This window comes from Arvicola amphibius, chromosome 3 (assembly GCF_903992535.2).
Source record: "Arvicola amphibius chromosome 3, mArvAmp1.2, whole genome shotgun sequence".
Lineage (NCBI taxonomy): Eukaryota > Metazoa > Chordata > Mammalia > Rodentia > Cricetidae > Arvicola > Arvicola amphibius.
In genome coordinates, this window is record NC_052049.1 from 6244899 (window position 1) to 6267660 (window position 22762).

The 22762-nt window shown below is 41.9% G+C and overlaps 1 protein-coding gene across 1 annotated transcript in view; it reads right to left on the bottom strand.

The window, feature by feature from the left end:
* Sema5a (semaphorin 5A) overlaps window positions 1-22762 on the bottom strand; it is a 332682-nt gene that overhangs the window by 150715 nt on the left and 159205 nt on the right. The window contains exon 5 of the mRNA XM_038324344.1: window positions 349-411. Within this exon, the coding sequence (XP_038180272.1) occupies window positions 349-411 (63 nt within the window). The remainder of the gene's footprint in view (window positions 1-348; window positions 412-22762) is intronic.

Sequence of the window (22762 nt, forward strand, 5' to 3'; positions counted from 1 at the left end):
AACAAGATAATGCAACTACGTAAGTGTTCTCTGTAGTTAGCTGCAAAATATAGAAGAGGCAAACTAAATACTATTTTAAAATTATTTCTTATATTTTTCTAACAGCATCATAGCTAGTTTATTTTGAATCTTAAATAATGATTCGAGGTACCCATTAGGTCTTAGTTTACTTTCTGATCCTCCGTGAAATGAATCTTTGCTGTGACTCATCTCCACTGAATGTCAAACACGGAACATTCACTCTTCACGTGGGTCCCACTATGCAGGGACTCCTCCTATCAGGAACCTAGCGTTTTATATGCAGTTCCCAGCACAGGGTGGGGGACCCGTACCCTCTGTTTTCCTTACCTTAGATTTGCCCTTGCTGTAACAGGCCTTCTTGGTAGCTTCATCACACTCCCACTCCACAGCCTGCAAAGAGAACACAGGCAAAACTTTAAGGCTTTGGGGAAGAGGGAAAATAGGAAGGTCTCAGTGGCTAGATTAGATCACTGGCGCATCTTTGTGCCAACACCTTCACAGTGGTATAGAATTAACACCAAATACAGGATAACAAGTCACGGGCTCACATTTAACTTCAAAATTAAGACATTTAAAAGATTTTTCCATTCATAGTCAAAGTAGCAGGACATTCAGGTACAATTACTGGTTAAACAAGGTTGATTAATTGAGGGAAACCAGGGTAAGCAACCAGCTTAAAATATCTGAACCATTCAGATCACAGTGTGTCATGCATCAACACTCATGGATAATGCCAGGGATGACCTTTCATGTTCTAGCTATCACAGTATTCACATACACGACAGCAAGGGTCTGATGGGTTTGTGCACAGAGCACCGTGACTATTTCCCATCTCCATGCGGCCACTAGCTCTATTTAGAGCCATGCTGTTGAATATTCTTCAAACTTTTCAAATCTACCCCATGCTGATCAAGTTGACCAATGCATGAGCACCACTAGCCGCAAAGAGACCCTGTGACACGTAAGATGATTGCGTGTGTTCACAAGACAGAGGCAATTCACAAGCCATGTCTGCAAGTCACTTAACACCAGGTTAGCCGTGGAACTATTGTTTTTTCCTACTATTTTGTGCTGTGAGAAATTTTATATGGAAAGTATTTCTCCTATTTTTTTCATATCTTCTTATTGTAATATTTTTCTAACTAGCAAAATTAGATTTCTGAAGATTCAGAGTTATGGACCAGTGAAGTTATTGTCAGGAAAACATGTGAGGAGCAACCTTGTTAGGTCAGAAAATTTCAAATAATAAACTAAACTAAATCCAATATACAATAATAAGCAGAAAAATACTGCCTCTACCCCCTGTGCACCAGAGAGAACTGTTTTTCAATTCTCCAAAATGCAAGAGAAGATATGGTCAGGCCACTGTTAGTTAAAATGTTAGTAAAGTGCTCTGTATGAAGGCCCAAGAGCCCAGCTCTGAGGAAGTGGAGACAGAAAGGGCCATGGAGCTTGCTACCCAGATGGTCTAGCCTCATCAATGAGTTTCAGACAAATGAGAGACCATGATGAAAAAGAAACAAGACCCACCAACGTAGGTGGCACCAGAGAAATGATACCCAAGATTGACTCCTCACACACACACACACACACACACACACACACTCGTATGTATAGAAACACATAAGTATACCTGCAGCCATCTGATGCATTTGCACATACAGAGACACCCATGCCTTAAATGCTGATGTAAGTTAGACAGGTAGGCTCATGAGTTTCAAGTCTGCCTGGGCTGAGTTATGCTCAGCCTAGGTGACCTAGTGGGGCCATAAAACAGAGAGCTGAGGATGGAGCCATTGCCTGCCAAGTGGGAGACCTGAGATTCAATGCACAATAATGCAAGAACAAAGTAAAATATTAATAATCTCCTGAATAAACATAAGAGGTCTGGGTAGCAGGGTGAGCCCCAGGATTGAGGGAGAATATTATTCAAATGCCATCAAAGTTAGATCTCACTGCTGCCAGTAAACAAACAGCTGCCCAGTTCTCCCTGCTGCTCAAGTAGCCTGCACATTTTCAAGATAAATATTGGCCAAGGACCAGGGATGAAAAGAAATAGGAAAAAAAGGGAATGAGTTTTCATAAATATTTTATTACTTCGTCCAGAAGACTGAAAAACCAGCAACTGCTCACACAAGTTTATTGGATCAATAGTAGAACAGTACATTTCTAACTTTCCTCTTATTTGAAGTAGAGGAATGACTTCTGGAGGCATTCCAACTTTGTACCACTAGCATGGCAGTCATATTCAAATCCAGAATTAATTGAAAACCATGACCGTTTAGCTTTCTATAGTTTCATATTATTCATGAACAGAGGGAAAAGGAAATTATAAACTAATGGTGGGGATTTACTCAGTGAAGATAGGGAGAGAAACAGATTGCCAGCTACTGAGGAGCTGTATAAGAAATGGAGTTAGGAAAAGAGACTTTTCTAAATTTACATGAGAATCAACAGTTCTGGATTAACCTAGCAGCATCCTCCTCTTTATTCACCAGAATAGACTGTGCCTTGGGGATCTTCTGGCAGCTATGAAAACACGCTGCCCCAGGAAACAGACACAGGGGCTAGTGGAATTATCTTGCACTAGATTTGACTTCTCAAAGATCTGCTCTTTTCTTCGAGCTCAGCTTCCTTTTGAGCTCCTTTCTCACGCCCTTTATTGTAAGGGCCCATCCTTGCTGATGAAAGACCTTCCACTCCAACTCCATACCCAGCCTCACTGAGACTGGCTATTTGTATGTGTATCATTATTTTGGAGCAAAACCCATAATTGACTTAGGAAGAGTTCCATATACTTATCTTCATGTTTATTCTAGCTACATTTAAACCAACTCAAATCTGTTTTTCTGTCAGTCAAAACAAATGAAAAGCAGTTTTTACATCTCCAATCTCAGTACAACTCAGTCTTACTTCCTCAATTTTTTTAAAATTTAAGTTTTGTTTTGGTATCCTTTGTCTTTTCTACTACAGGAGAAAAAAGAAACATGAATATTTTATTATCCAACATTTCAAGCTCATTAAACATGTCAAACAAAACAATAATAGTGGTTATTTGAATAATCAGTGAATCAACGATTTTGTAGATAAATCAATCTACATTTATAAAGACGAAGGATTTGTACATGTAGCCCATTTTTCTGTAGCGACACATAAATATCTTCTGGGATACTGAATCGCTTTAAAAAGTTTTGCTGTAGTTCTTACATAGAGCCCTTTCATCATTTAATATTTATTAAATAGCTACTGAGTATAATACCTCCTGTATTATAACATTTGATGGAAGAAGAATGATAATATTTGGTCACATCAGGTATTAATTTGAATTAAAAGTATTTTTTCAATATCTTGAAATGAAATCATTTCAGAACTAGAAATGAAAGAGTCTACTGCCTGGTTGATCAGACCACACAGCAGCAAGTGGACCCTTTTCCTACTACAGTAGCCTACTGTGGCACAGCTCAAGGGCAGTGACATGCTTGGGCCTTCTCCTCGTTGGCAAGTCACAGTGCTACAGTCCCGACCATAAAGAAGCATCCAGGACAACAGAACTCAGCTGTTAGAGTACAGGAACCCCAGGATGGAAGGAACCTTCCCACTGTTTTATAGTAGACTGGGCAGAGGGACATGCTCCCGCCCTGACAAATGAAGCTGTGATCTCAAGAGGAAGTCAGGTGTTAGAAAGAAAAAAGATTGCCTCTTTTTATGTACTTGTTACACACATATAAATCCACAGTCCTCAGAAGTGTATAAACAGAGTTGTGTATTATCACATTGCACAGCCAGAGAAGTTAATTAGATGGGGACTAGCAGTGGCGGATGCTTTTCATAACAATGAAGAGAGCAACATCCCAGGCAGATGGGCCACTGCTCCGTCAGCAGATGGATCTGCTAATTAGATGCTGGCAAAGGATAACATTTGAAAAAAACTAGCTTAATTACACAGCACCAAAACTTAATAACCACCTGAGGGATTTTATTTTCGCATGTTTGAATTTATGTTCTTATGTCATGTATTTCTGTGACACACTGGAGAGTGTCACATTGTCACCACCGTTATGAACAAATTGTCAGGGAATGTGAGGCCACATCTTCCATCAGTAAAAGCGAAACTCAGATGAAGCTTGAAGCAAGTGGGGGATTCCATGGAGTCTGAAGAGTGTCAGTCTAGCCAGCCCGGAACGTGGCTGTCTTCACTAGTCTCCTTCATTTGGCATTCGTCTCTGCTACAGGGTGACACAAATTTCATTGTGCTGAGGTCACATATCTTAGTCACTTTGGGAGAGCTGTCTAATGCATGTCATCATCTTTATGTCTCGTGTTAAATGCGACTGTTCACTTTTCACAGGGATCCACAGGATTCCTGCTTCCTGATAGTGTCAGGAATTTGTTTCTTGTGGGCAGTCCCTCAAGACCAGGAGGCTGGAAGGGACCTTCCTCTAAGTTCAACTAATGTATCTGTGTGGTTGGTTTTTAATTCTTGCTAGACTAACACCCACATGCAATTCAGTGATATATCTTAACCCTAGAGATCCTGCAAGTGGTAAAATATTTTTAAATACCATACTAATACCTATAGTTACTTTACATAACAACAAAACAAAGTCACTTTGGCTAACTGCATAGTGGCTCCAAATGTCGAATGTTCTTTGCATATTTGGCTTCTTAATTAGTAAGGATGACGCTGTAGTTCTCTAGGCCTGTATGACAAACACCTTAACCAAATAAATGTGCTCCTACAGATTTGGAGGCTGGGTGTCTTAAATCAGGGCAGTAGTGGGAAGCTCCTTTAGAAGTCAGGAGGACTCTGCCTAGACCTCCGTGGCAGCCTTTAGCAGGGAAAAGGCCTTTGGTATTCCTTGGCTTGTGCTTATGACATCCCTCCTGCTCTTGGAACAAAATTCCCACTTCTTGTAAGGTCACGAGCTACTAGATCAGGGCCCAGCACATACTGATGATGACAACCTGATTATGATACATGTATCATTATACTAATTATAATACCCATACAAGACTTATTTCTAAATAAAGTCGCAATCTGAGGCTTGTTTGATTGGAGTGTGTAATAGTAAACTCAGTAGTGTGTCACATTTGGGCTGATGATGACACACTAATAAGAGCCATTACCCTGGGTGAAATTTGTTCTAATATCTAACGTGAAAAAAGGGACAGTTCTTTGAACTTGGATGTGCTAGCTACAGTAGCAAGGCTTTCGTTTTTGTTTTTCACATTTTTCTCACTTAGCTGTCTGTGATTCATTTGATAAGTATAATTAGTATAAGATTTTGGATGAAGATACTGTCTGGATATTTGACAAATCCCCAGCAATTTCACGTAGCTCACTGACTCATGGCTTGGTTTTGCGCCTATCCTAGCCTGCTATGGAGATTACCAAGTTAAACATCTCTTAGATACTTGATTCTCAGGGTTTCTTTGCTTCCCTTTGCTGTGATTCAGAAAAATACACACCTGAAGCACACACATTTATACATGTCTGAGGTCAGAGCTGGTGGCATTCAGTAGATGATTATTAATCACAAAATCCATCGATTCACGTGTCACGGAAGGTATTCATTTTTAAAAACTCTGGACCTGCTCACAGCGAAAGTATTGATTTTAAGCAGTTTGTGATTCACGTAGTTCAACAACTGCACAGCCAGGGTGTGACCTACGAAAGCTGGGCTGGCTTTAAGATCTCCAACCCAGCCCGATTTCGATATAACAGTAGAGCTCTATTTCTTCCCAGATGTGAGGTCACATCGTTGCTGTGCCCATTCCACCAGCAATGAAAGCCACACGTATCTAGAACATTCTATCATCTTTATTACTGCCTCTGTTGACTTTGTTCCAGGTGGTTTGTGATGGTTAACAAAGTCTTGGAACTTGGACGGCATGTGGATGACCTAAGAAGCCAGTATAGCCATTGCTCAAGCTCCTGCACACCTGTGCCCAACTGTTTGTAATCATATGTGCAAATTTTTGTCTAGGATGGGGTTTAGTTTAGTGTTGACCATTTTTGCAGTGTGTTAGAAGCTTTGGTTCATTGGGGTGAAGGATAATATAAAAACAAGCCCCAAATCATGAAGGCAAACAAAAGCATTAACTTGTCTCTCCTATCCACCAAGAAGCAAACTGGACAGGAGGCCAGGTTGCCTGGTTCACTTTCTTATATGTGGCCCATAGAACTATGATATACATACAATCTGCCAACACTGTATTATTGTGAGAAAAATTAATATAAAATATCTTACACTAGTGACAAACCTGGCTCCAGAACATCCCACCAGCTCCCAACCTCGACCATGGGGGAGAGGCACATAGAAGTGGAAGCCTGGGAGCTGGCAGAGTGGATTCATCACCTCTAGCCACCAAAACAGTCCCTTCTGACTATGGGCAAGGACGATACAGGTAGCTGCTGATTGGAGATGGGGAAGGGACAATCTAGAACATTCTCACAATGGCAGAGTAGTAACTACATTTATGCCAATAACATTGCAAACCACCTACAGAAGAGAAGGTGGTGAAAAAGCTGGGATGAAGGTGGCCTGTAAGCATTGTTAGAATAGAACTCTAGGAGAGCTTGAGGCTAAGACGGCAGCGCTGCATCACGGCACTTGCCCTATCCAGTTGACTTTGTTCTGACTGACTACTTCTGAAAACATACACATTTACACCCCTCAAGGAGGAGGAAATAAGGCCATCTTGAATCTCATTTATACAGGGGTGGGATCCAAGGTGATATTAGATCCCTTTACCACAGGCAGTACAGTAAAGAAAGGTCCCCAGGCAATGTGACAAAAACATACTGAGGGACGCCTAGGTTTAACTGCACAAGTCATATACTTGTATCAAAAACTCCAAGAATTGTGGGGTCTCGGGAAGCACAAACGAGAAACCACGGCTTTGGGAAAGAGATGCTGCTGGTGACCGACTTCAAGGATGTGCACTGGACTAGGAGACAGAGGAACTGAGTGAGACAGAGAGACTTCCCACAGACTCTCTCCTCGACAGAAGAGAGCCCACTGGGGTGGGGCTGTGAAAGAAGCTAATTAGCAGGTAGCCCCACGTCAGAAAACATTACGTACTCCAGACTCTGAAATCTGACGCTAAGGTGGGCAGACATGGTGGCATCAGACAGATCCTTCACTTCCCACTCAAGAAGGCCAGATTTGAAGGTAAGGGTAGTTGTAGCAGTGGCTCTTGGCTGCAGGTTCGGAGAAATATTCTTGGCTCCAGAGTTTCAAATAAATTATTTCCATGGATTCAAGTAGGACTGCCTTGAAATATGGCCTTGTCCATCCTGTGAGCTTAAATTTAGTGAAAATTCAATTACTAGAGGAACGAGTAGTAATTTTTATACATGAGTTCCTGAAAGCATTACTATGTATATGACCCAACGGGAACTCAGTCAAGCGCGGGGTAAGGTACTGACACCACAGTCGGCCAGTCCCAGGGACCGTTTTTCTTCTTTCATTAGTTCCAAGTATATCTGGATGTGGAATCATAGTTTTTAACGCTTTCTCTTAAAACATTTAATTATGGCCTATGTTACACATAGTGTAAATGTGATATTTGTTAGAGACTAGCAAATGAAGATCAGGTTTTATCTGAAAGAATATTCTGCATCTCGGAAGAGGAATCCTGAGCTGATTAAGGTGTGGGAACTAGCAAACACGGGTGAGTGCTGTAAGGGACATAGACATGAGGCCTCCTAAAACAGTTGTTAAAAGTTACCCAAGGCAGCTTGGTGGTGGCGCACGCCTTCAATCCCAGCACTCGGGAGGCAGAGGCAGGTGGATCTCCATGAGTTCGAGGCCAGCCTGGTCTATAAGAGCTAGTTCCAGGACATATTCCAAAGCTACAGAGGAACCCTGTCTTGACAAACAAAAACAAAAACAAAAACAAAAAAAAAATAAACAAACCAAACCAAACCAAAAAATTACCCTAGGTAGTATATTGGTATGGGATACTTTTAGGAACAAGTAACTTGGTACAAGGAAGCTGCCTCATGGTTCTATACACAAGAGTGCTTGCTTTTGTGGCTTTGGTCAACACTCACAAATCTGAGGACTATCAGTGATGATCGTAAGTTAACACTGTTGATAAAAGAAGTGGAAACAGACCCCTTGACTTTAATACAGGGGCGAACTCTCGAGCCACATGATGAGACTCATTGCGGAATATGCCTGAAGAGTTTGAAAGGAACGATATCTAACGGGGAACCTGAGGACCACTGTTGGGAGGCAGGATGTGGCGGATTTGGGATGTGATGCAAGCTATACGAGCAGGGGGCAGGGAGCGATGAGGTATCCTGCCCGCCCACCTTCGTCTCCGTGTTTATTTCACTGATGTTATTAGAGCGTCTTATGTTTTCAGGAGGACTGTCTCATTTTTTCATTTTGTGTGGTCGTTTCTCAATTGAAATGTAATGTCACCAAAGCTGTGGTCACCAGTTTGGTTTTTATTATCAAATATTCTGACTAAATCCTTGCAAAGTACTTCTGGTGTGAACTCTCAGATCAATAACCAATATAGATGCAAATATATGGGGCTTTGTTTCCAGCTTCTCTGTGAATCTTCTATATATTTTTTTTTTCCTTTTCTGTCACGGGCATAAGGAAAACAAACAATTCTCGAGATCTCATTAATTTTCCCCTGGAGATCTGGGATAGAGTGGGCACTCCACACGCACCGGAGTGCTTATAGAGACAAAATTCTGCATCTTTGCTGGGGAATTACTTTACGCCCAGCAAACCTCTCAGAACTCATCATTCCAGTCCCACACACAGATCTTCTAGAAAGACTGACTTTACTTCCAGCTTGGGAACATATCGATCTACTTGTCCTCAAGCATCTCCCACGAGCCTTCTACTGCATTCTCCCCATTTGCTTTCAGTGGAGCGACGTGAACACTGGAAGGCATCTCCTGGTCTATATCTGGCAGTCACCGTTTACTATTTTTTTAAAATAATGCATCATGGGTGACACACTTCTGTCCGAGGAGAGCATTGGTTACAGATATGCAGCCGTGTTAAATGATCCTCATGACAATTGTGGATACACCTATTACCAAGCTAATTTTAACAAAATTGATGGTTATTCACTCAAACTTTCTAAATCAAACGAGCCAATTGCAATGAAAAGAACTTTGTCACTTACTTTATGAAAACCTTTTCCCATTTACATTGTAATCTGATGGCTTCTATAACATAGGTCTTAAAATATTTCTACTAGCAAAATTTTTGGTTTGAAAAAGCTCTTAAAACTGTTTGAAAAAAACTGAGTCAAATGAAACTAGGAATTAGTGATTTTTTTTAAAAAAATTCTTGTCTATGATACTTGTTTTGACAAGCATTTTTTTTTGTTATAGTCAACCTCTTTCCTTCTAACTGCTTCTCAGCAGCTCTTTTATTACATGATGGGGCATATTTGACAACTAATTGTCAAATTTCTCATCCTTACCCAACCTCCCATGAAATGAGTTTAATTTTGGGGTAAATGAATTGTATAATTTAATGAATTTGGTATACGGATATGAGTAGACTCTAAGACACAGCCATTTTAGGTGCCGATAAGTGTAAAACTATTGAGCTAAGTTAATATCTTCCTTGCAAAACACCCACACCATCAGCTTGGGTCTGTGAATCGTACTGAGAGGGGGCAAAGGCAAGGTTTTACAGATGGATTGGAGTCCAGATTTTGAGCTGGGACAGTGAGGAAGGTAACTTTCATCTGGGAGAAGGCAATGCAGACGCCCAGACTGGAGATCATATGGCCATAGTCAGTGACGTCTACCAGGCACCGAAAGCTAAAAGAAACAGGAGAGGGGTTCTACTAAAATCTCTGGGGACACCACCCAGCTGCCTCCTGGGCTTCAGTACACAGGCATCATTTTAAATATCTACTAGGAATGAGTTCATATTGCCATAAGCCTCCAGTGTATGGTGATTTTGTACCAGTCCCTTTCAGACCAGCGGTTCTTAACCTGTGGGCTGTGATCCCTTTCGGGCAGAAAGACCCTTGCCAGGCGTTGCCTAAGACCATCAGAAAACATAGATATTTCCATTACAATTCACGACAGTAGAGAATTACAGTTATGAAATTACGTTGAAAATAATTTTATACTTGGGAGACACCACAGCATGAATCCAATGGTCACATCGTTAGGAAGGGTGAGGACTATTGGCCTAGACACGCACATAGGCTTATGCCTTGAATTACACACAATGGACAATGATACAACTCTAAGCACACAGAGTAGGTGTGTTTACCTTTGTGTTTCTACCAAACATCAGAGCACCCTGTTAGAGATTAAAATATGTCACTCTGAAAATGTGCCTCTTTGACATAAGTATTATCTTAAACTGGATATTATGAAAAAAAATTGAGAGGAACTCTGAAAGCAGAAAAAATTGTTCTTTTGTAATTTGCACACACAGAGGAGGCCTGCTCTTTGTTGGATTTAGATGAAGACTATATCAAAACTCCAATCCTCAGCAATCTATCTCGAGTCTATCTTTCCGGATGTCTTCCGTGTATACATGAGCTAAGCTTGGTGCTAACCTATTGTTGCTGCCTTGCAATCTTTATTTTATTATAGATGTTCCAGCCAAAAACTAAGAAAAGTAAAAGAGACTTTATATTTTTCTTACTTACACTATAAATATGAAAGATGAGGTTACTGGTATCAAGAGCTCCTAGAGAAAGATATGTCATAGCCGTAAGGCAGAAGAATGAGGTATTGAATGCAGGTGGGGATGTGTAGAAAACGAATTGAGTGCAGTTTTCAGGGCAAGTGGATGATTAATCCCAATTATCAGCTTGGTGGGATTTAGAATCACCATGGAAACAAAACCCTGGGTGTATCTAGGATTACCTAGATTAGACCATTTGAGGGGGCAAGATCAACCCTAATTGGGAGCTATGTCATTCCTCTGACTGGGGTCTCTGAAAACAAAGCATCAGCATCTACTCCTTGCTGCCCCTTAATTTTTGATACATTGTTAGCAGATACTTCTAGCTCTAGCTCTGGTGACTTCCCCTCCACAACAGACTGTGCCCACAACCTTGAGCCAAAAGAAACCCTCTCTTCCTGAAGTTGCTACTGTCAGGAATTTTGCCATAACCATAAGAAAGCTAACGTATACAGCAATAACCAAAGTGTCTTAGTTAGGGATTCTAGTGCTGTGATAAACACTAAGATCAGCATGGGGAGGAAAGGGCTTATTTCTGCATATAGCTTGTAGTTAGGGCAGGAACCTGGAGGCAGGGCTCACGTGGAGGCCGTGGAGGAGTGCTGTTTCATTGGCTTGCACCTCCTGGTTTGCTCAGCCTGCCTTCTTAGAGCACTCAGGACCACCAGTCTAATGATGGCATTTCCCCCTGTAGGCCCGTCTCACCCACAGTGATCATCAATCAAGAAAATGTACCCACACAGGCCAGTCTGGTGAAGGCATTTTCTCAAATGAGGTTGCTTTCTCAAAATGATTCTAGCCCTTGTCAAGCTGACATACACGGAAGCCAGCGCAGGAGGTTTGAGACGATCTAAAGGAACTGATCAGAGAGTAAGCAAACAGAAGGGAAAATGTTTAAGGACGGCAAAGAATTCAGCCCGTGCCCTGGGATGAAATGAGCAGTACAGCGAGGGAAGAAACCCAAGGTCTTTGGGGTGGGGGATAGCCATGAGTGCACCATCGCAGGCAGGCAGGCAGGCAGCCTAGGAAGGAGTCGCTGGGCCAGTCAAGAGGTGAGGTGCGGGGTGTAGGGGTGTGTGTGTGTATATGTGATGTGTGTATGCGTGTATGTGTGTGTATGAGTGTGTGTGTATGTGATGTGTGTATGCGTGTGTATGAGTGTGTATTGTGTGTATGAGTGTGTAGTGTGTGATGTGTGTATGAGTGTGTATGTGTGTATTGTGTGTATGAGTGTGTATTGTGTGATTGTGTGTATGAGTGTGTATTGTGTGTATGTGTATATGAGTGTGTATTGTGTGATGTGTGTATGAGTGTGTATGTGTGGATAAGTGTGTATGAGTGTGTATACGTGTGTGATGTGTGTGTGTGTGTGTGCACAAGCAAGACACTGACAGTGAGATCAATAATTGAGAGAGATGTTATAGAGAAGTCACAGAACACAGAAAAGGATAGCAATAAACAGGAGGTTATGTTGAGGCCGCTGCCAGCAGGCTCAGTCAGACATGGGGAAAAGACAACAAGGGGGAAGTACTAGAACATCCAGGCACCTCAGGGCCAGAAGGGAAGTGTCTTTTGAAAAGTTAGAAACATGGACAGAATAAGAAAGTTCAAGTCTGGCTGAAGTGAATTCCCACCCCTCCCATACCTGGCTCTGCGGATTGGATCTGAGTGACAGGCACACTATGCCTTCCCTCCCCATAAGTGGCTCACTTCTGGGCATGAGAAACCACCTTATAATTTTTTTCTAGAGAAAACTATGTTAGGAAGGGAGATCTACTTCCAAACTGCTTAATTGAAGAAGACCAAATTCATACAAATTCATGACACTTTTGAAACAAACACACTTCATTATTTGTAATAAATTCTGGTTTTCAGAGCAAGTGAAAAAAAATACACAAGCCAACCCATATTAATCACATGACAGGTGCCTCTAACATCAAAGGAATTCAAAATAGTCCGGCACAAGACCTTTACTTCAAAGTCACATCATAGTGATTTATTTGCTTGGAATTTCATGTCCTAAGTCAAGCAAATGAGATGATGTAAAAAATGACACAAACAGAAATGAAAAATGAGGGGGAACTTGTAACTCGCCATCCAGGACATGCAGCAAAGCTAAGGAGGTTGGGATTTATGAGCAGAAAAATAAGGAAAGCCGAGCAGCAAATTATGTTTTACATCTGAGTCTTAACATTTCTCTTAGAATTCTGAAAAGGAAATGTTACTAAATGCTAATATTACTTTTTTCTGCCTCCAGTGCAGTCAGGAAAGGGCATTTAGCCTTAGCCAGCCAACACACAGTTCTCGCTAGGGTTCAGGATTTCGGCTAAAGTATGTCCCCATTACAATCCTGAATGTCAAAAATGCTTGCTAGTTATGATACTGGGGATTATGCTGACTTTCACATTTGGACAATGACTGTGATTCACCACTATCAGCTTTCATATCACCGTTATGGATTTCACCAGATTCAACATACAAATGTGTGAAGCAGAACCCTCTCCCCTCCCTTGAAGAAACCCTCTTCCAAGGACAAATGGTGCAGGAGGAGAAAGGATTAACAGAGGTTGAAGAGCAAACTAACAGTCCAACACCAGACGACGCCGGTAGTAAGATGCCCCAGAGAAATCACTCCAGACTGCTCTCTACCAGACGACTGGAAATGACGCTGCTGTCTCTCTGCCCAACTTCACAGTGTAACCCTCCAGCAAGCCACGGCTCTGGCATGAGCATTATGTTCAAATGACACATGCATGTGGAAAGCTGTGCCCCCCAAGGTGACGAGGCCACCACTTGAATAAGGCGAACCTCAGACTGAGGCCAGCCTGGCTCCAGGTTCTGTTAACCCACATGCAATAGTCATTTTATCAATGAATTGCCTGAACATGCTTTATTCCCAATTCCCTCCCATTTTACCAAAGTCCTGCTGAAAGCATGGGTGTGCCTGCTTTGAAGGAGTTATAATAAGGAACACATGGTGCTTTCTCTTCTTAATAAAAGAAAGACGGACTCCAGCTCAGAAAGGGGCTAGGGAGACATCTGCCTCTTCATGCTTTTGTTTCTGAGATTTTGACACAATGGTGGTGAAGTATCAATGCTGATTCTCCCCCCCCGACCTAAGCTCTCAAGGTTCATGTACAACACAGACGTAAACTTGATTGAGCTCATTTTCTGACTAGAATTCTGTGCACTTATCCAAAACTACTTGAATTGAAACCCAGCTCCAAGACACAGGGAATCTACCGCTGTGGTTTTGTGGGATAGTTTTTCTTTATCCCCTCTAATGGAATGTAGAAACTCACTTTGGGAATAGACTCCAGTTTGATTTTCTGTGCTGTTGTCTCGTCTTCGCTCAGACATGGTAGGTCATCAGACAGGACTGGGCCCGCAACCGGAGATGGAAGGACAGCCAGACAAAGGAAGCCCAGTGGAGCTTCAAGTTCAGATCTTGAGTCTCCATGTTCTTTTCCAAGGGGAAGACGGGAGCTACTCTCATCCTCCCTCATTACAGAGCTTTGGCACCCTGGAGCCAGTGCTAAGATGCTCTCTGAGAAACATCTTCTTCCTCCGGTATTTGTAGAGTTTCTGCTGTCCTCCACACAGGAGAATCCCCTGGACATGATGCCAGAGATCCCTTAGCATCCTGGGAAGGAGCTATATTTTACGTTGATAGCTAACAGAGTATCTAATAGTTCTGAAGTCTTCAATGCAAACCGCTCTCTGCTACATTCCCTAAGTATTACCAGTCTGGTGAAGATGGATCATTAAGAAAATCTGTATAAAATTCTCAAAAAATAAGAAAAATGTATATTTAAAAAGCTAACTTATATGTCCAAACAAGCTAACTTTCACCCATAAATTGACACCTATGTTTTCTCTTGGTGGCAATGATGTAATGAATTTTGATGACAGATAATTAGGTCTGTCAATTATTCATACAGAATGTTGTAGCTGTGAAAATCAGACTGCACACACATGTGGTCAAATATCAACTAGAAGGTATTTAATTGCTTTCTGTTTTCTTTATTTTTAAGAGCTTCATACATGGATTTAATGAAATATGATCATTCCTGATCCCACTCTCCTGTTCTAGTCTCTCCATGTCCCACACCACACTTTCCCAACTTCATGTCTGATGATGATGATGTTTATCTGCTATGTTTGCTTAGTGCTGACCATCAGTGTTGTGCATGTGTGTATGGGAAACCTACTAATGGCCACAATCTTCAGAAAGAATGATACTCCCATTCTAGCAACTATCCACTACAGATAGCACCTCAATGAGGGGTGGACCCTGGCCGTTATCTACCGTGTCTAGGCTGAGATTTTAGCGGCTTTCGATTTGCAAAGGTCTTATGTAGCTATCATACCTGCTGTGACTTCATGACTGGCCAGCAGGGCCCTAGGCAGAGACAGCTTCAGAGTACTCTCCCCGCCCATACTCTGGTTTTAACTTTCTTTCTGCCTTTCCTCCCACTGTGTTACCCGAGTCCTGTAGTGGGTAGGGTTAATATAGAAGTCTTGTCTAGCAGCGAGCACTGATTCTTAGTCTCAGAGCTCCGAGCAGTTATGCATCTTGCTAGTGACTGTTGCCTATTACAAAAACGACTGCCTCGGACCAAGGCTGAGAGATACACCAGTCCATGGGATTAGCATAAATGTTCAGGGGGCCATTTATAAGCATGGCTGTTTAGCTAAATAACAACAATAGGTTCTAGCCTAGAACCTAAGACCTCTAAAATCATGGGCTTTTAATCAGAATTAGAGATCCAGGTGTGAAGTTGCTTCCTGCGGAGCAGCCCTCAAATCTAATCAGAAGTCAGTTACTGCCATGCCACCATTGCACCAGGAGGTACACCCTACCTGGAAAATGCAGGGTCAAGCACTGGGTACGACCATTAATGCCTTAAAAACAAACAAACAAAAAATGCAGCAGCCTACACGGTACCTTCAGGTGCTGGGGAAAATTAACCAGCAGGGAGGAAATTCCAAGTCAGTTTGAATTGACATCTCTATGTCTCACAACCAAAGCATGCGCTGTCTTCAGTAGACCAGCTTTACCATACAGTCACAGTAGGCAACTCGGGGCAGTGGCAATAGACCAGCATGTTTTGAAGACCTCTGAGTCTTTTGAAATGATTTCTGGCTTTGCAAACTATGTGGATCCTCAATATCTTCAATGATTTTCTTTGCACAAAGACTTTCCAAATCTATAACTGTTTTGATTAGTCTACCTTTCATGGTGTTTGGACAAACACCGTTATATTCTGCGAGATTTATAGTCACACTAATATACAATCCACATGCTCAATTGCCCAATTTTAAATGAAGGTATAAAATAGAGATCTAGCAATTCCAAATGTGGCACTGGGGGAAAAGCTCTCATCATCTCACCATTTCTAGATTTCTGATTATGGCTACTGCTAAAACCATCTTCCTGGGCCATCTCTGTCAATCCCTACATGTCCTTTAAATAATCACAAGTCTCAGAGAAATAAATACTTAATTTGAGAAAGTGAGTTTGACACTGTCATTATATCAATGCTAAAAAAATATTATAGTGTAACAGTCCTAAGATAGAAAAGTAAATCTATGCTTTTGTATGACAAATGGCAATAAAGACATTCCTTGAGGCCTAGCTATGGCTAATATTAAAATACTCACAGTGTATGAAATAAATAGAAGCTCTGCCAACCTTATGTCACCATTTCGTCTGTTCTATGCTGAGAAAATACCACAAAACAGGTACTATTAGCTATTAGTGACTATGGAAGTGTGTGTGTGTGTGTGTGTGTGTGTGTGTTTCTTCAAACTGGAAACTGCACTCACCTAATATTTACTGAGCTCCTATTATGAGAAAGGGTCCAGGATTTTACAAAGGCCATCTAAAGCCTCCTGTGGTTTAGAAATTCTCAACCTACTGAGGATAAGAGAGAAGTAGTTCTAATATAACTTGAAAAGTGAAGAGAGAGAGAGTTGTCTTTTGGCATCTGAGGCAGATGAATTCCAGATCCCCCAGGAATATACAAATATGCAGATGCCCAAACCCCTAGATAAAACAGTATTATATTTCCATGCAGCCGCCATACACTTTCCCTTATATTTTGAATGATCTGTAGGTGACTTGCAATACCTATGGGATTGCAGTAGTTGTTACAGTACTTTGTTTAGGGATTAACGACAGGTCTGCAAATATTCAGAGGCGATGGCTTTCTAAAAAGGTGTTTTCAACACTCGGTTGAATCTATTGATGAAGATCCCACAGTCACATGGCCTGGCTGCATTTCACAAGCACAGCAAACTCTGCCAGAAGAGATAGCTGATACCATAGCAAACTCAGGACAAAAGCCATCTGAGTGGGGAGGGAGGGGTGGAGGTACTGGTAGAATAAGAATACAGATGGCTGCTGGAAATTAGCAACCATGTGGTGAGGTCTACGGGGCAGAAAAGCATGCCATGTTCAGAGACACACCAAACATATCTATGACTGAAGCGGAGAGAGGATCGGATGGTGGGGGTACGGAATCCTGAATCTGGAAAGTCATAAAATGGGAGACCAGGACGTCTCTTCCATGTTATACTGTCAATGTAGATTTTTTAAATTGTTTAAGGGTTTTAAGAAGTAATGTGGTAAAATAGTTTTCAAACATTAAGACAGCAAACAATTTGTAAGGAAGGAGAAACCGAGGAACATTGCACACAGCTGTATGTGTCAGAGAGTCCTAAATTTCTAATAGAATAATACAGGAAGTTCACAGGGATAACACAGCATACAAGAAACATAGACAAGTCATACGCATCTGTAGTTGATGTTTCTGGGGATAAAGCAAGAAACCTAGTTCGAGGAACTTCAGTGAGGCAGAATTACATGCAGGTTGGGGAGAGTGGCATAGGACACACACAGCTATCATAGGTTGCAGAAACAGTGGGCAAAGGCATCTGTTGTTCCAGACGGAAGGGTCTGAATCCCAGCTCTGAGGTGAGTTTAAAGTATTTCTCCCTAATAGGATGGTGGCTCTACAGTAGTCTATTTAGGAAGAATGTGGAATTGAAGATAATGGTAAGCTATCGATTATCCTCATTTTACATGGATTTTCTCCTTGAGAACTAAGAGAGTCTATTGTACATGCGACTCTCATATTTACCTGGGTTTACGATTTGGGGAGATGGAAATGGAAAGAAAGTCACAACAGCTCAGATGGATGAAGTTGCCTTCCACGTGGCTGATCAATATACAGGTTTGCATCAAAGAGCTGCCCATATCATGGATATAAAATTAATCCAAGGATCTCATATGAAACTCTTGGTCAGAGAAACAAATGATTTACCCCAAAATATGCCATTAGGATGAAAAAAAAATCCATCATTATCATCATTGTTAGAACAGTGTCTAGCCTACCATTTGATTATTGAATGAAGTAGATTTTTTTTTGATTTTTTAAACTAAGGATTTTTAAACAGTACCATCCTGCCTAGGTTTTCTTCCTCCCTCAGATGCAGTTTCTCAGTCTCCTTTGCCTGTGGTATTTCCCTGCATGTGCCCAGAACCCTTCTTCTCTACTCTTGTTCTCTGGGGACCCCATCTCTTAGTCTGGAGTATCAATTCCAACTCTCTCCTGGACACATCCTTTGGTATGTGTCCCAAAGTGTCCTAATTATTATCCATCAAAATCACATTTTCCCTCCATGTCTTCCAACTCGTTCCTCCTCTAGAATTGACTAGAGAACCACCCCTTCCCCAGCTGCTAAACATCCCCTAATTATTCTTGGTTCCTCTGGTTCTCTCTTATGGTAGAGCATCCACTCTACCATAAATTCTGATGATGATAACAAAGAAAATAAACAAAGAAACCCGGGTCCTCCCATTACGTCACCCCTACATCTATCTGCAATGATTTTCTTTCCGGGGTCCTTCTTCCAATCTCGCTACATAAAAACACTTTTCTAACTTCAGCCGTCTTTTGTAGATGGCAATCTGACGATGTTCAGCGCCTTCTAGCAACTTCCCACCATCGTAGAGATGAGATTCAGAACCTCCACCATTGTAGAGATGAGATTCAGAACCTCCAACTTCATTCGCAAGGCCTGATCAGGTTCTGTGCTCATTTCTCTGTTCAATGCCATTGCTCTGACACTTTAGCGCAGTGAGGGGGGATTTCAAAACTCTTCAGATGGTTTCAGACCGCTGGACTCTTTCCCTGTCCTATGCCTGTGTATTTACTGGCTCCTTCCTGCAAAGGAGTCTTTCCTTCACTGCTACCTAAAGCCCCATCATTCAGACAGAAGCTCAAAAGCCACATGCTGTGAGTTGCCTTGCAGCATGAGCCTCTTTAGAAGATACCAGGGACACTCCTACCTCCTTCGCATTCTTGGCAGCATGCTTGTACTCATCACTCATCAATGCTTTCCTTAATTACTGTTAATTGATTAAATGTTTGTCTGACTATACAGCTTCTCACAGAAGAGCCCTGTAATGTAATTCAATTATTTATTCTTGAGCATTTAAGCTCTGGCTGCCCCAGAATACATTTTCATTAAAACCATGCTGAAAGGATGATTAATCTGGTAGCTTGAAAAGACACACTGAGTCTCTCTCTGAAAGTGGGAGAGGCTCCCCACATTCCTCAGTAGAAGCACGGGGTTGGAGAGCTTACGTTCAAGCTGAGGGTGAAGTAGGGGCAAATCCACTTGCATTTCTGCACTTACCTCTGGCTTCCACAGAGCAGGAATAAGGCCTGATCTTGTTTCCTGAGATCCTAGTGGGAGCTAGCAAGGTACAACTAGTAGTACTCTAAACTCTAGGCCAAGATGTCTCAGGAGAAATAGTCAAACCCAGAAATTTTTGTGCTCAGCAACTGAAAAGTTCCATAAAGGGACTGACTGATGTGCTTTTTGTTTTCAATGGGTAAATGGTGCATGGCCTATGACACAGAGAAATGGCCACACACACACATACACACACACACACACACACACACACACACACACACACAGCCCTTCTAAAGACTGAGCTCTGCCTATCTGACAAAACAGTTCAGATTACTTATATAGTGTCTTTATTAATCCTTCATTAATTTTCTCCTAAAAGTTGAAATGTGATATAAACATCACCGTCTTCACTGAAAATATTCATCTGAACAGCCTTGAGAGGGGACTTTGTGGGGATCCAGGCAACTGCCTACATCTCCTCACTGCGCAGACAGTCAGTGAATGACAGTGACAATAAAGTTCTTCTCGCCCACCTTACTGCCTTTCCTCTCCGTGAAGGGCATCACAAGTGGCTCAGAACCCAGTTCCCCAATTAGGCAGCAACGCGGGTGTGGTTTCAGATACTTAACATGAGACAGCAATGACAGGGATAGTCCAGTGACATTTATACAAGGTTCGGAGACAGCTTGGCAATGAGCAAGGGAAGGGGTCCCCTAGATGAGCAAGGGAAGGGGTCCCCTAGAGACCTCCATACCTGAAACCTGCAGATAGCAAGTAACCCATGCCAAGGTCAGCATTGGCTTCTCCATCAGAGGTTGCAGATGATGACCCAGCCCAGGGATGCTGGAGGCCAAGAAGAGTCCCTGCTCTGCAGGCTGAACAGCCTGGACTGAGTGTGGAAAATGAGCTGTGAAGGACTAAGCATGGATACTGGGGAGATAAGATGCCAAACAAGACGTTATGTCACTAATGGAAAATAGAAAGACTTGTATTGATTTGCAGGGAATGTGAAGAGGATGAGTTATAGACATTTCCCCCTCCCTTCATACACAGCTACTTGAAAAGTTACTCGGAGACATAACCACATTCTCATGTACATTCTTAAACTAAAAGGCTCACTGAAACAAAACTTCACTATGTCATAAAAATTTTGGCATCTCATATAAAAATGTATTGATCAGACTTCTGAAGTCTTAGGATAGGTTTTTCATTATCTAATGAAGATGGATAGCCAATTGGTCAAGTTGTTGATAAGGAAGGCTTGTTGATCAATCATCTTCTCCCTTTCAGGCTCAATAGCTAAGCCACTAGCATCCTTGGGGGCTTGACATTTACAAAGGCCATGGGAAAGACTGAGGCCAGAGGAACCTATGGTGACCGTGGGTATGAAGAGCTGGGCTAGACACTGTCTAAAAGTATTAGTTCAGTCTTTTATCATTATTTTTCTTCTTATCTTTTTCCTTATTTCTCTCATTTTTTTTTCTCATTGGCTGCTGGATACCATGCATAACAATGACATCAAATGGTCTTGCTGAGGACTAAGGAAACTGTCCTTAGCATCTAGCACAGGGTCTATATAGAACAAGCTTGCGAAGTTGTCAACTATGTAATTACTTTAATTGTTTAAAGAAAAGCGCCCTTTAGTCACATTCTAATCCTTTATTTTATGTCTGTTGATGGAGGAGGGCCATCTGTAACTTGGAAGCACAGCTACAATGGGAGGGAGAAACGCAAAGCGCTACCAGGAATGATTTGATTTTCATATTCACAGAAGGTCCATAGTAACAATATTTCCACACGTGTTCACTGAAAAATTATTCTTTGCTTTGAGGGAGCTTTAAAAACAAAATTCCAAATAAATGCCTGTGGGAGTCCAAATGACTTAAAAAGCTAAATCCATTCAGTGAGGAGGGGGTGGGTATACAGATGTCTGCCAACCAAGAGAAGAAATCTGTTTGGAATAGTAAGTTCCTTATTGCAATATTTGAGAAAGTTGGAATAATGCCATGCATTAAGAATTTCTAAAAAAAACTTTGTTACCCATGAAAGGAATAGAACTGAATGTTGGTTTTCTATTTCACATCCAAGGTTCTAGAAGTGATAGAGAGTCTATCAAATATAATCTCTTTTGCTTGCCCCCACTTCGTGTGTGTGTGTGTGTGTGTGCATGCACAGGTGCACATATTTGTGCATCTTGAAGGCAGAGGTCAACCATGGGATATCATTCCATAGGCACCATCTTGCTTTCCTTAAACGGTCTCTCACTAGCATGGACCTCAGCAAACAGATGCGGCTAGCTGAGCAGCATGCTTCAGGGAGGCCTCTTCTGCCATCTTCCTAGACAGAGGGCAAGAGTGCACCACCACAACCATTTTTTTTTTCGTGTGGGCACTTGCGATCAAGCCCAAGTTTTCATGGTTGTGCAGAAAGCTACTTCCCCAGCCCCCAACTTAGTCTTTACCTGTGACTTGAATTAGGTCCTAGAAAGCCACCAAAACAGTGTTCTTTCTTTCTTTCTTTCTTTCTTTCTTTCTTTCTTTCTTTCTTTCTTTCTTTCTTTCTTTCCTTCCTTCCTTCCTTCCTCCTTCCTTCCTTCTTTCTTTTCTTTTCTTTTCTTTTCTTTTTTTTTTTTGTATTTCAAGACAGGGTTCCTCTGTACCTTTGGAGCCTGTCCTGGAACTAGTTCTTGTAGACCAAGTTGGCCTTGAACTCACAGAGATCCACCTGCCTCTGCCTCCCAAGTGCTGGGATTAAAGCGTGCACCACCACCTCAGGAACAGTGTTCTTTACCAACAGTGGAATGCACCTCTGTTCCAAGTGTTTGCCCGAGCATGATCAGATCAAGTCCTCCCAGGATGTCCTTTGACTTCTGACTATCACAGCTGCTCAGAAGCAGTGACTTCCCTCAGATGACCTTTTCCCTATTTCTGGTGGCAATTTCTCTGTGTGTCCTTTGGAAAAAGTGATCACAGACTATAATGATTTATCTTTTCTCAAACATGTTCTTGCCTCATTGCAGAAGCAATATGTCTCCCCTGCAGAGTGTGATAACAACCCAGCTTAGCTGGTCAATCTGTTTTTGTGGTTTCTGTTAAGCTACTTTTAAAATTGGAAACTCTGAAAAGGTGGCTTTGTACCCAGGTGATAGGGAACCTCCTTCAGCCAATGACCTTTGAGAGGCTGGACCAGGTTGGGGGTGGCTTTGGGTACCAAAAGATTCATGCTGGCCACTGTACCTCCCCAACCTGGGTGCTGGATTCTGTTCCTGTTCCCTGTTGTGATCTGTGAGTCCCACCTTAAGTGAAGAACCATTTATTATACCCTATTCCGAGCTAGTG